Source organism: Rhyacophila brunnea, unplaced genomic scaffold (genome assembly GCF_057557595.1).
Source record: "Rhyacophila brunnea isolate RB1 unplaced genomic scaffold, BYU_Rbru_1.0 scaffold_18, whole genome shotgun sequence".
Classification (NCBI taxonomy): domain Eukaryota; kingdom Metazoa; phylum Arthropoda; class Insecta; order Trichoptera; family Rhyacophilidae; genus Rhyacophila; species Rhyacophila brunnea.
Genome location: NW_028232837.1, coordinates 26,526,692 through 26,539,574, shown reverse-complemented (window position 1 = coordinate 26,539,574; position 12,883 = coordinate 26,526,692). Strand labels below are relative to the sequence as shown.

General features: G+C 31.7%; 1 protein-coding gene across 6 annotated transcripts in view; it reads left to right on the top strand.

Annotated features, from left to right (window-relative positions):
* Nucleotides 1-1,246: 1,246 nt before the first annotated feature.
* The window catches only part of LOC147073396 (diacylglycerol kinase theta), a 116,725-nt gene continuing 105,088 nt past the window's right edge, over nucleotides 1,247-12,883 (top strand). For all 6 annotated transcript variants that reach the window (XM_085945477.1, XM_085945474.1, XM_085945479.1 and 3 more), the window contains exon 1: nucleotides 1,247-1,597. In XM_085945477.1, coding sequence (XP_085801603.1) covers nucleotides 1,459-1,597 — 139 coding nt within the window. In that variant the 5' untranslated portion in view covers nucleotides 1,247-1,458. The remainder of the gene's footprint in view (nucleotides 1,598-12,883) is intronic.

Sequence of the window (12,883 nt, the reverse complement as noted above, 5' to 3'; positions counted from 1 at the left end):
ATAAAATAAACATCTTGGTACTTCGGCGTGAAATTTATACACCTTCGAGTCACTTCAATAATTATTAGTCATATGTTTATTGGACGCATTAATTATTGGCTGAAGACACCCACGATGGCCGCGCGGCTCAAGCGTCGGCCTATAGCTTCGTGGGTCCCAGGTTCGAATCCTGGGTCTGACAAGTACACGTATTGTTTTTCAATTTGTGTATGCGTCAGAGTATGGACCTAATAGGTTGAATATAATATGAACTTATTAGGATCGGACATGGTCGAAAAAAAACAATTTGCGATGGTTGTTCGTTTAGCACAATCACTGGTGACCTTTTAATTACCTCATTTCACGTTAATTATATCTAATGGCCAAATGCTCCAAACGCACCAGTCGCAGTGTTAGCACTAAATGAGTTAAAATATAAAGCCACAACGAATAAAACGTATATTACTTAGTGCTCGGCTAAAATAACATGGTAAATGTGCTGCAGAGGTGGACATGAGATTTTACAACTTTTGTTTTAGACCAAACCTAACCTAACCTAACCTAACCTAATCTAACCCAATCTAATATTACCTCACATAATCTTTGTTACCTCATATAAGTTTGTGATAATGGTGTATCAAAATGTATGAAAATTTCAAATTTTCAATTAACGATTATTGGATGGAAAAGCCGATGCACCGACAGAAAAAGGTATTTATTATAATTGTCTACATGGACTAAACTGTTTTCGTAAAAAAAAAATATAAAAGCTCGTGTTCACCTCTGCGGCACAATTACTAATAACATAATTCAATTTACACTAAAAGTGACATTACTTGGGTATATTGATTTCACATCGATTTAAAATAGATAAAAGTAAATCGAAAGAATGCTATTAAATGGGTTTTAAAACCTCATTTTTTAAATAAATAAAACCGACTTTTGCAACACCTAAAACTACTAAAATAAATACGTTACAAACTGATAGAAGAAAAGTCTTTTTATTGTGTATTTGAATGGCACCATTGATATAATGTTGAAGCGAACAGAAATATATTTGAAATCGGAGTAATATTATTTGGAGCGGCAACATTAGGAAAGCGACGGCGGTGTTGCGTTTCGACGTCAGTAGGCGCGGTGGGTGCGCGCGACGCTTCGCTGGGACGCAGCCGCGGCGTCACTCCGGAAAAGTCCGACGGCGCTGGCGTCGGTCTCGGCAGCGCGCGCACCTCCCTCCGTCGCCCTAGCCGCCAGCGCGAGCCAGATCGCAGAACCCGCCGACGACATGGTCGACAGCCGTGAGAAACCCGACTCGGCGTCTGAGAATGACCCGTAGGCGCGCGGCAGGCCTCTCCCGCCCGAGCCTCCAACACTACGATGTTCGCGATCGGATCAGACGTCACGTAAACCTCTGAATCATGAGTGCGACGCGCGCGTGAGTGAGTTGTCAAGTGTAAAGAGACCGCGAGGCCGGGGAAGATGGCGGTCGCTCCTTCGGCGGACGAGCTCTCCACTCGCGGACACTCCTTCGCCAAGAAGACCTTCCACAAGCCCACCTACTGCCACCACTGCTCGGACTTGCTCTGGGGGCTTATCGGCCAAGGCTACAACTGCGAAGGTAACGGTCCCTTGATCTCTCACCCTTTCTCGCGTTCACACTCACCCGACACGCACATCGCCTCTCCGAAATCATCGCTACCCCCGACAAAATTACTATTAAACCCCCATATAAACTTAAGCCGAAGCTTTTCCTTTACACCACACATCAATTACACTCGAGCACACCTACAATACTATCTAAAAATATCAAGCACAATAAAACGACGCCTAATCCTTACAAAACCCACCTCAATAAAAAAAAAAACTAAAACATCAAATTTTCCAATATTAAAAAATAATATCACAATAAACTGTCTAATATAAATACTTTTTCATTAAAACTACATTCAAATAAACCAACATGTTATATATTTAAATATTCATAAAAAATATATTATTTAATACGAAAAAATAGTTATGTTATATTTTAAAATGAAAATAATGTGAAAATGTCGTATATCTGTGGCAGTATTGTATATTACTATATACCGACGCCGCTTTGCAATGTCCTCCCGATGTGTAGAAAATCCGCGTATTACAGCGTCTGCCGCTATATACCAGAGGAAATTCTGTGAAAATCTAGCTACTCCCGTATCTTCTATCGTATTTCACGTTATTTATAACACAATTTGTTGTTAATTGTACTAATCAAAAGGGTGTCTGTATGTACGAGCGAGCCAGTTATCGATTATTTTGATTGGATAAAAATATTAATTCGAGATTTATATTCGTTTCTAAGTAAAACGTACAACTAAAATACTCAATGTGTGTGTGGAAGCGAAAATTTTCTCGTATTTTTTTTCAGTTCAAGTTCAACTTGCCGACAAATTCAACAATGTCCGCTCATTGTGCTGGCATAAATATCCAAGTAAAATTAATACATTTTTACTTATGGCCTCAAATCCGTTTACCTTCTAACCGTTTGCGGTTTTAAAAAAACACATTCTGTAACACACCTGTAAAATTTCGGATAATATTATTTAAGTTCACCAGTTGATATTTTGTATGATACAGGTAAAATATTGTATTTAAGTCGGCAGTAAAAACTGCAAATTTCTTAATACGCAAAAATAAATGAAATGCCTTCAATATAATTTACGTAAGTATTTAATATACACAATAAAATGTTCAACACTGACTGTACATTCTTTCTTATTATTTTACGTAGATTTTTATAGAAACTCAGCAATCTTCGATAACGAATAAAAATATCAATATTGATTGAATATAAAATATCATGAATCATAAATTTGGCGGGAATACAGAAAAATACTTTACTTTAGAAAACAATATAATATATTGATTTCGCATACTTAGTGTTTCTAATAACTATTTAATAAAACAAAACATAAAATTATTATTTTAAATGACGTTATATACAAGTCACAATTGATATTTTGTTGTTAATGGTAGTTTTCGGGTTGTTTTACTTATTATAGCAAAAAACAAGACTTTTAGAAGAGAGTTCTTTGAAACAATCTATTTAAATTATTTGTTATTGTATAGATCATTTTATACATCATGTTTTAGTAGAACTATCGAAGAAAAAAATTATGCAAAGATATGTAAGTATATATAAATAATAAATAACTTAAGTGGGATGTTTCAAAGAATATTCTGTAAAATATTTCAAATGTGTGATAGAATAGTCCTGCATTCATCTGATGTGTAGGTAATTCCTATTAGATTATATTTCTTCATGAGTAAGACTGTAATATCACAAATTAATACTAGTTTTAAGCGGATTATTATATATGTAACTAAGACCTTATTGTTTATTAATAAACTATCACATTTTAAGTAAGTATAATATGCTAATAACTAACGCAGTTCCATTTTGTGGATTTTAAGGTATTGAACAAAACGTGTTTCCTTATTTATTTAAAAATATTATCAATTACCAAAAATCGGCGTAGAAATATATTCTGGAGAAACTTTTCCACGTATTTTGATTACATATTGTTTATTATGGTAATACTGCCTACCTGGACTTTTATATATGTAGTAAAATATTCCCCAAGGGGACCGAATTAATTTGTAATGGAATTAATTATTATACAACAAATAATATATCTTGGTTAAATAATGAAAACAATATTTGTATGTGTCGTTTTGTAATTATTTTTATTGCATTGACTAATGAAATTTGTTTCTGAAATCAGTTGAAAAAACACACGTGCTGTATGCACGTATATATATACGGAAATCATTGATAATAAAGTGTTTCTTATCTGCTAGAGGAATTATAATAGTACCTACATGATAATAATGTTATTATTATATGTATGCATACGTTTAGCATCACAATTTATTGTATTTAAATCAGTGACATAGCGATTAATTCAAAACAGACGCAGAATTAAATGATGTATATTTTTTCTCATTGAAGTCGAAGGTTTCTTTTAATAGCCGATGGATTTAATATCTACCATTCAATTGATTGTAGATATTATAATATTCTATATAGATTTATATTTAAATCAAATCATATACGTATATTAAGTGAAATTCATAAAAAAAAATTAAATTGAGTCGTATAGTATCAAAAGTAGAACAATCGCAAATATATCGAAATTTAACTAAGTATGCCAAATTATTCTTCTGACCATAATGTAGGTACGACTAGCAATAAATATTTGAATCAAAATCATATCTGTATGGTATAAAATTGTGATGGAAAATAGGGCTTGGTATCAGAATTAGAACTGTTCGATACTTTGGAAACAAAAATAGAACTGTTGAATTTGAATAGAATTTCTAATTTCTAAATGTAGAAACATATTTCATGCTATTATAACACTAAAAAACCCAACAAAACGTTTTTCGTCATTTTCTCGAAATGATGAATAACGCACAGATCTACTTTTGATACTATACGACTCAAATGTACATAGATTGATTAGAATATTTTATAGAAGGTACAAAACAACAGTTATTTTAACTTCCACATGTTTATATATCGATAGGTGTTTAAAAAAAATATGGATATTTTGAAATCTCTATAAGTACCTAAAACACCTGTCAGAATATGGCTACATCTTTAAAAAATATGATATAACAATTTCGTTATTATTCGTCATTATTATGTCGGTAATCAACATATTATTTACTTCATTCTTCGAGGTAGCAACCCCGAACAGTAGCATAACCTTTGAATGTAATCCTCATAAAGGTATTCCATTAATGAATTAACCAGCACCATATAATTAGTATATTGCTGGATTCTATTTGAATGCATAATGATAATATTAAAAACATATCAGCTCCAATAATAACAGAATCGTTTTAACAAAGGTAAGTTGTTATATGCTAGTAACATCATCGGTGATGCTTAGAAACATATGTTGAAATATTACAGATGAAGAAACTAACAGTTAAATAAAAAATAAACGAAAAGTAGCTTTTTATAATAACTTTTTTAGCGTATTCGTAACGTCGTAATAGTTCAGATAGGTACTACACACTTCTAGAGTAATATGTAATTCATGCTGGTATCTTTAAATCACTGCAACACATAAGAAAGACCAAATGTCAGCTACACAGGACACCCATCAAAGTATCAGAGCATTATAACTCAAAATGTTAGGCACTTGAGAAAACTTAGCACATTCGAGAGGAAGACCCCGAAGAAGCCAGAATGGAAAACAAGGTAGAACTCTATCACTTGCATGTGAAGACAAAAATAACAATACTTACGACGAGAGGGGCATGTTCTAAGGATGAAGGAATCGCAGCCAGGACAGGTAGGCGTGAGGAATTATCATTCAGGCGGCCAAGCCGTCGGATTGTACAATCAATGACTTTGATGTATTTTATGAATATATTCAGTCGATTAACACGTAGTTAAAAACAATAATGTACTTACATTATCATCTGTTAATAAGAGTAGCAAGCACATTGCTGAGTGTACATATTTTTGTTACATAGGTTAGATAGGTTACATAGTTACTTACCAATTATTAAGGTAAATTCTACTTGATGATGAATTTGTAAGACACATTAAGTTAGTTATTTTGTTCTGAGTAAATTAAGTAGGTACCTATTATTATAAGTACCCACTTAAACTAAAATTAATTTGATGATTAATCAGAATTGTTTTGCAATCAAAATTTAAATCTATCATACTTAAGATGCTTTGGATTTTGGTGTAAACATGTTTTTTGTGATGCTGTATTTATTTCACTATCAATCATATTGTTTTTTTTATGAAAATACAATATATTATTGTAAATAAATTATTTTACAATCTAAATAAATTTTGACCAAAATTTCATCTCAAGGTAATACAATAAAATAAATAAACTTTGATTTGGTATTATGTTATTATAAATAACAAATACTTACTTAAAATATTTAATTTAGTATTTATATTCTATAATTATTGTAATATAACAGGTTTAATACTAACTGAGATTTTCAATTGGTGACAATAGTTTTACAACGCAATAGTACCCATCGAAAAATTCACTAGAATTGTGAAAATCACAAGTAAAATATAGATCACTAATCTGGATACTATTTTGTGCAATAGTTTCTCATCTTTTTCATTAAAAATACCAAATCTACAGCTTAATCTGCAAACCAAGTAACTGCACTTTTGACCAAAAATGAGATTTTGATGAGATTTTGTTATAAAGCATGTTTTCATAAAATTTATGAACCTACAAATAAATGCATTATCGTTATTCATATAAAAAAGCCAACTGCAGGTGCCAAATTTCCAATATCGTAAATGGAACAACTCCGCTCTTTGTATAAATTTTCTTTATATATAAAGGGGAAACTAAAATAGTGTATTAATTTATAGTGCACCTTATTTGTAATAAAAATCCAAGTGTATTTTTTGAGTTTTTAAATTCCGCTCGATAGTTAAACAATTAAGTTTTTTCTCCTTCCTGAACCATTTGCCTAAATGGAGCTAGCTGGTTTGCAGTTTAAGCGGTCTAAAAGCATATTTTGTTTCTTATGTCAAAACACATTGACAGTTTCAAAATGTTGAATATACGAACTTATTTCTGCGGTATCAAAGAAAAATAATTACAAGATTAAAATAACTTTTTATATACAACGTTTTTAAATTCTGTTGAACCATATAAACTTGACTTGACTAGCTTAAACGATCAAAAACATTTGTACTTGACATGTCATATTGATTTCCATAGTAACGCACGTATATATTAATAATTTAGTTGCTAGGACCCCAGACCCCTAGCAACCAATAATGGTGTCGAAATAACTTTTCATACAAAACAGAATTAACTGATAATGAATTCAATTCTTCTTAAAGATGGGTAAAAGTATTAAAAAAATGCATTGGCATCGTGTTCTGATATATTCTAAAAGTTTCAAATGTCTCTAGCTAGTCGGGAAGTTAGTTAAAAATCGATTGCAAGATTTGTGATGGATACCACCGAACAAATAAGAATACGAGCTAAAAAAAACGTTGTAATGAGAGAAACCATTAAAACGTAATTGAGATGAATCCCAGATGAGTCTTCATAGTACTTAATAATTTTCTTAAGATATGTCAATAAATCAAAAAAATATACACAACTATTTTTAACACATTTTCTGTTGTTATTTTATATTAGTTACCTAAATAAAATTCTGGTTAGCATACATTACCAATTTCATGATCGAAAGCTAGTGGTTACTTTCGGGGAAACAAACATGACATTTACAAGTAAATATATTTTTTGATTACTATTTGATGCCACAAAGATTTTTCGAAGATGGTTATGTAAAAATGAGACCGGCGTTGTCAATTTATCGTTTTTCTTGCCAGAAGTAATTTTCTTGTCAGATTAATCATTTAGCTGGCAAAAATTGCATCTAGCATTTTTACAAAATATGTAAGTAACATATTTTTTTATAAACCAATTAGAATGATTCTGAAAGAAAAAAATCTATCGGGAGACTGAAGGGATACTTTTATATTTGTTCAGAACATATTTTGAACAATATACTGAAAAATATTTAATAAAGTTCATAAATTTTCAGTAGGAAGTTGAAACAAAATCTTTCATAATATTATTTTATTGTTAGCGATATTTAGAGTATTTTTCTTGTCAAATAGCTTCATTTTTTGCCCCGTCTAGCATATTTGTGTCAAAAACAGTTAGCAATACCAAGCGAAATGAGGCTTATAATCAGGAGAAGAAGAAAAATATATTGGAAATGATGAAATAGTAAATATTTATTATCTCTAAATAATTTTTCAAGTTATTAGGAATGATGCAAAAAAGTAGATGCAAGAAAACGGATACTAATAATTAAAATAAATCGAGATATAAATAATTTGATTGACATGATTTAATCATGACATGATCATGTTCTGATCACAATTAAATTATTTTAATAAAGTATTAATGTATTATACTTTTTTATTGTTTTAATTAAGCTAATCCCTTTTCAGTAAGAATTTACATCATCACCAAAGTGTAACATAATAATTATATCGCATTGATGTGTGTACGTAAAGATAATTTAACTAGTAATAATTGGTATTCCAAAGCACTTTCTAATGCAAGCAGGTCGTTATTATAATATCTAATATAACACGACACGAACACAGAAGACGAAGAAAAATATATTTTAAAATATTAGATTAGGCAGTTATGGAGAAATAAATAGCTCTGATGATATCTGAGAATAAAAAAAAAACAGAATTACTACCATACAGTCGTATTACAATAAATTTAATTAAATATTAAAGCAGCTGAAATGGTGGACTGATTTGAGAGAAAGATCCTGTGGCGGATATACGGACCCAATGACCCATGAATGATGGTGGGGAGTGGAGAATTAGGTACAACACGGAACTATACCGCTTATACCAAGATTCAAAACTTTCCACCTTCATAAAACTCCAGAGGCTAAACTGGGCAGGCCATGTCCACCGCATGCCTGAGTCACGGATACAGAAGAAGATCCTCGAAGGAAACCCAGGGGGGAAAAAGCCAGTGAGAAAGAGACCCACACGATGGGGTGATAACATTACAAAAGATTCCAACCAGCTGCTAAAAATCAGGAACTGGAAAAGACGTGCGGAGGACCGTTCCGGCTGGAGGACGGCGGTGTAGGAGGCCAGGGCTTGACTTGAGCTGTAGCGCCATCGAAGAAGAAGAAGTCGTATTACAATAGTTACCAATATAAATAGGAACCAGGGAATACATAAACAATGGGAACTGAAATACCTAACGGTTGTGGAGTTGAGTATACGCTTCATAACTTTGCACTTCGGCGCTTGGATGAAAACGATGTAATATATAATATAATGTTATCTATTTATTTATTTATTTATTTATTTATTACTACATTTATATTAATACAAGTGAATATAATTTGATTAAGGTAATTTTATGCGAGGTAATTAAGAAAATCAGTGTAGTAATAAGTGAAAAGTTATAAAACGTATACTCTAACAGACAACTGATCTCGAGTGTGGAAGAATATGGAATAAACTTAAACACGTGGTAAGAATACGCTTGTCCTTCGTTCTGACAACTGCTCTTGGTTTATGCACTGACACTCATACAATATTGGTGTATTTGAAGGTTAGAAAAAGTCAATAACTCTATAATGTGTGTTTAATTTTCGTAGGACACTCATACATTCAAAACCCTGCTTCAAAATGTAGTGAATTCTATTTATTAATCTGTTCTGTGATAGGAACCTACCACGTTAGTCTTATGTATACTATTCAATGACATTATTAATGGACGACTTACTCAATACAGTAGCTAGCAAGTAAATTTGCGCATTCGCATGTATAGGTAGACGTCACGCAATTTCCATTATGCGATATCACGCATCGGGAATTTATAGCAATATGACCTTTATTGTAATGGCCTTAGAGCAGTGTTTCTAATGTCAATGTTAATCTGAGCGAACCCGTTCGAACCGAACCATTCGGCAGAGCCAACAGGAATTTATAGCAATATCACTTTTATTGTAATGGCGTTAGAACATATTATGCCATTCGGCAGACCCGACAATAAAGTGAGTGTCATTTTCTTTTCCAGATGATTCGTCCATATTAATGTCATTGATACTATTAGTTAAAATTCCATAAAGTTCACTCTTCAGGACAAATTAGTCAAAGTAGATGACAAAAATCTAATAATGAGTAATTTACTGAAGTAAATTCTTGTTAATATGAAAACATTCTTTATAACTACCAATTTTCACCAAACGTTATATTAATTAGTAGAAGGGTATAATGATATAAATATCATAATAGGTGAATATAATATACGAAGTAGTATAGTAACGCACGTATGTATTTATAATTTAGTTGCTAGGACCACCCCCTTATCAACCAATAATAGTCTTTTACTTTTTACGGATTTTTCTGAAATAACTTTCCATACAAAACAGAATTAACTGAAAATGAATTCAATTCTGCTTCAAGATGGCTAAAAGTATTAAAAGAATGCATTGGCATCGTGTTCTGATATATTATAAAAGTTTCAAATGTTTAGCTAGTCGGGAAGTAAGTTAAAAATCGATTGCAAGATTTGTACTGGACAAACAACCACCGGATAAACAAGAATACGAGCTAATAAAAACGTTAATATAGATTCATTTGTTATGTGACATATTCATAGATAATATTATACATATTTCTAGGGTATATTTTGCACACAATTGTTTGATATAAATTGCGAAATAGTTCATAATTAAAGGCCAAAATAGTTTTATAAACCATTATTATTATTACAGATGACCAGTGTTATATTATAATAATTGGGAGACGAATAGTCTTTGTTTCTAATCCTTTATAATTCTTTGTAATAAATAATTAAAGATCTCTGTTGTACTTATATGACGAGATCTAGCTTCATTTTATGGTATTTCTGGTATGTTATCTTTATGGTATTAGATTTTTTTTTTAAATAGTTGTGTAAAAAAAATAATAGTGAATATTTCGCAACAATAGTAATTGATCGCGAAACAGTTAGGATAGTTCCCGAAGACATTGACTTTGCGTAGCGTCATTTTGATTACGTACCTACCTTTGAAGTGAATTTAGGCCATGTGCTTCGCGTTATCGCTTATGTTTATGTGGCAGTTAGTTTAAATAAGAAACTATCGAGATTTTTATTGTTTCGCGCGGCCATATTTACCGGCAAGAGATTACATTATTTGCCTCGTTCATGAACAAGCGTTTTGCGGTTTTTTTACCTTCCTGCTGATAAAAATAATAATACATTAGGTACGCGTTTGTTTACTTCATGAATGAAAAATATTAGACTTCCTGGTTGGTAAAGTTATAAATAAATCAATATATTATGTTCTCTCTTTATTAAATTACATAGAAAACTAATACAATTTAAGTTACCTACACTAGGAAAAGCTTTGATTATTAGAATCAGCTGTTAAATAAGCCGGCTCTCACATCAAAACTAGTCTCACATGCAACGTGTCGAATACGTCGATGTGATATCATCGTTATTCACAAAACATACGTTGCCAAATGGAGCTCTGCAGAGTGGTCGAATGCAACTTTTTAGTTTGAAAAAATATCTACTGTTGCAATCGGTAAGTTGCATGCTTCTCGGGCTGCAAGTCGAAAACGCCAGGACACATACGAACACCTACGAATTGGTCATTTCTTTACCGGCTCGCCGCATCCAAAAATCTATACGTTTCGAAGGTTACGTGCGACTGTCGCTAGGTAGATGTGCACGGTCTTCACATGCAACACCGAATTGACGGTTTTGGAAGGTTTACTTTATGGCTGTGTGGTAGACGAGGCGAGTGTAGATGTGACAGCATTGGCATAAAGTAGCAGTGTAGCCAACGGTGGTTGACAAAAATATGACAGACAGGAAAAAATGGCCAGTAGACATATATAAATAAAAATGCGTAGAAAATAGCATTATAAACAAATAAGTCATAATTTTGAACATTATTTTCACGAAAACAAAGATTGAAGATCTTTTATAAATAATTACAAGATAAAAAGAACTTTTTATATAATATATCACGTTTTTAAATTTTCTGTTGAATTATATAATCTTGACAATTCTATGTATTAATAATTTAGGTCAAATAAGGCAATTGTCAACAAATCATTTTTTTGCTATTATGCAACAAACAAACAAATATAGAATACTGAAATGTCATTTTGATTTCCATAGTAACGCAGGTAAATATTAATAATTTAGTTGCTAGCACCACCCCTTAGCAACCAATAATAGTGGATTGGATTACGGATTTCTTCCATAATAATTTTTCATACAAAACAGAATTAACTGAAAATGAATTCAATTCTACTTAAAGATGGCTAAAAGTATTAAAAGAATGCATTGGCTTCATGTTCTGATATATTCTAAAAGTTTCAAATGTCTAGCTAGTCGGGAAGTTAGTTAAAAATTGATTGCAAAATTTGTATTGGATAAACAACCACCGGACAAACAAGAATACGAGCTAAGAAAAACGTGGTAAAAATGATTGTGGCTGGAGATTAAAATTGGCCATCACTCTATATTTTTGGAATCCACAATATTAACTCTCTGAAGTGTTCAAATTAGATGACATAGCTTTGTTGTTTTTAATTTAAACAATGATCAGCGTAGCTCAGAATATCTACTTATTTATTATAATGTACTTAAAATTCGTTAAAACTGCGTTATTATTTTTATGCGCAAATCTCAATGTGCAAGTGATGGAAAGAACCTCTTTCGCATTATCACAACGTTTTTATTAGCTCGTATTCTTGTTTGTCCGGTGGCTGTTTGTCCAGTACAAATCTTGCAATCGATTTTTAACTAACTTTCCGACTAGCTAGACATTTGAAACTTTTAGAATATATCAGAACACGGTGTCAATGCATTCTTTTAATACTTTTAGCCATCTTTAAGCAGAATTGAATTCATTTTCAGTTAATTCTGTTTTGTATATAAAGTTATTTCAGAAAAATCCGTAAAAAGTAAAAGACTATTATTGGTTGCTTAGGCGGGGGTCCTAGCAACTAAATTATTAATATATACGTGCGTTACTATGGAAATCAAAATGACATTTCAGTATTCTATATTTGTTTGTTTGTTTTTTATTTACTTCATGACAAAACAGAACAGTGACAAAACAGAACAACGATAAATATAACTATGACCTTTCACGAAAATTATAAATTTAATATTGAAATTGTCCTATCTCTATTATGTTGATAGATTTTTAATAGCACAGATTTTCAATACGCCGTAATGAATCAAATTATATACTTACCTAATTTCTGCATTCCTAATCGCTAGAAAGCCTCAAATAAACGGGACTTTGCCGGCAAGCTTAGGATATCTTA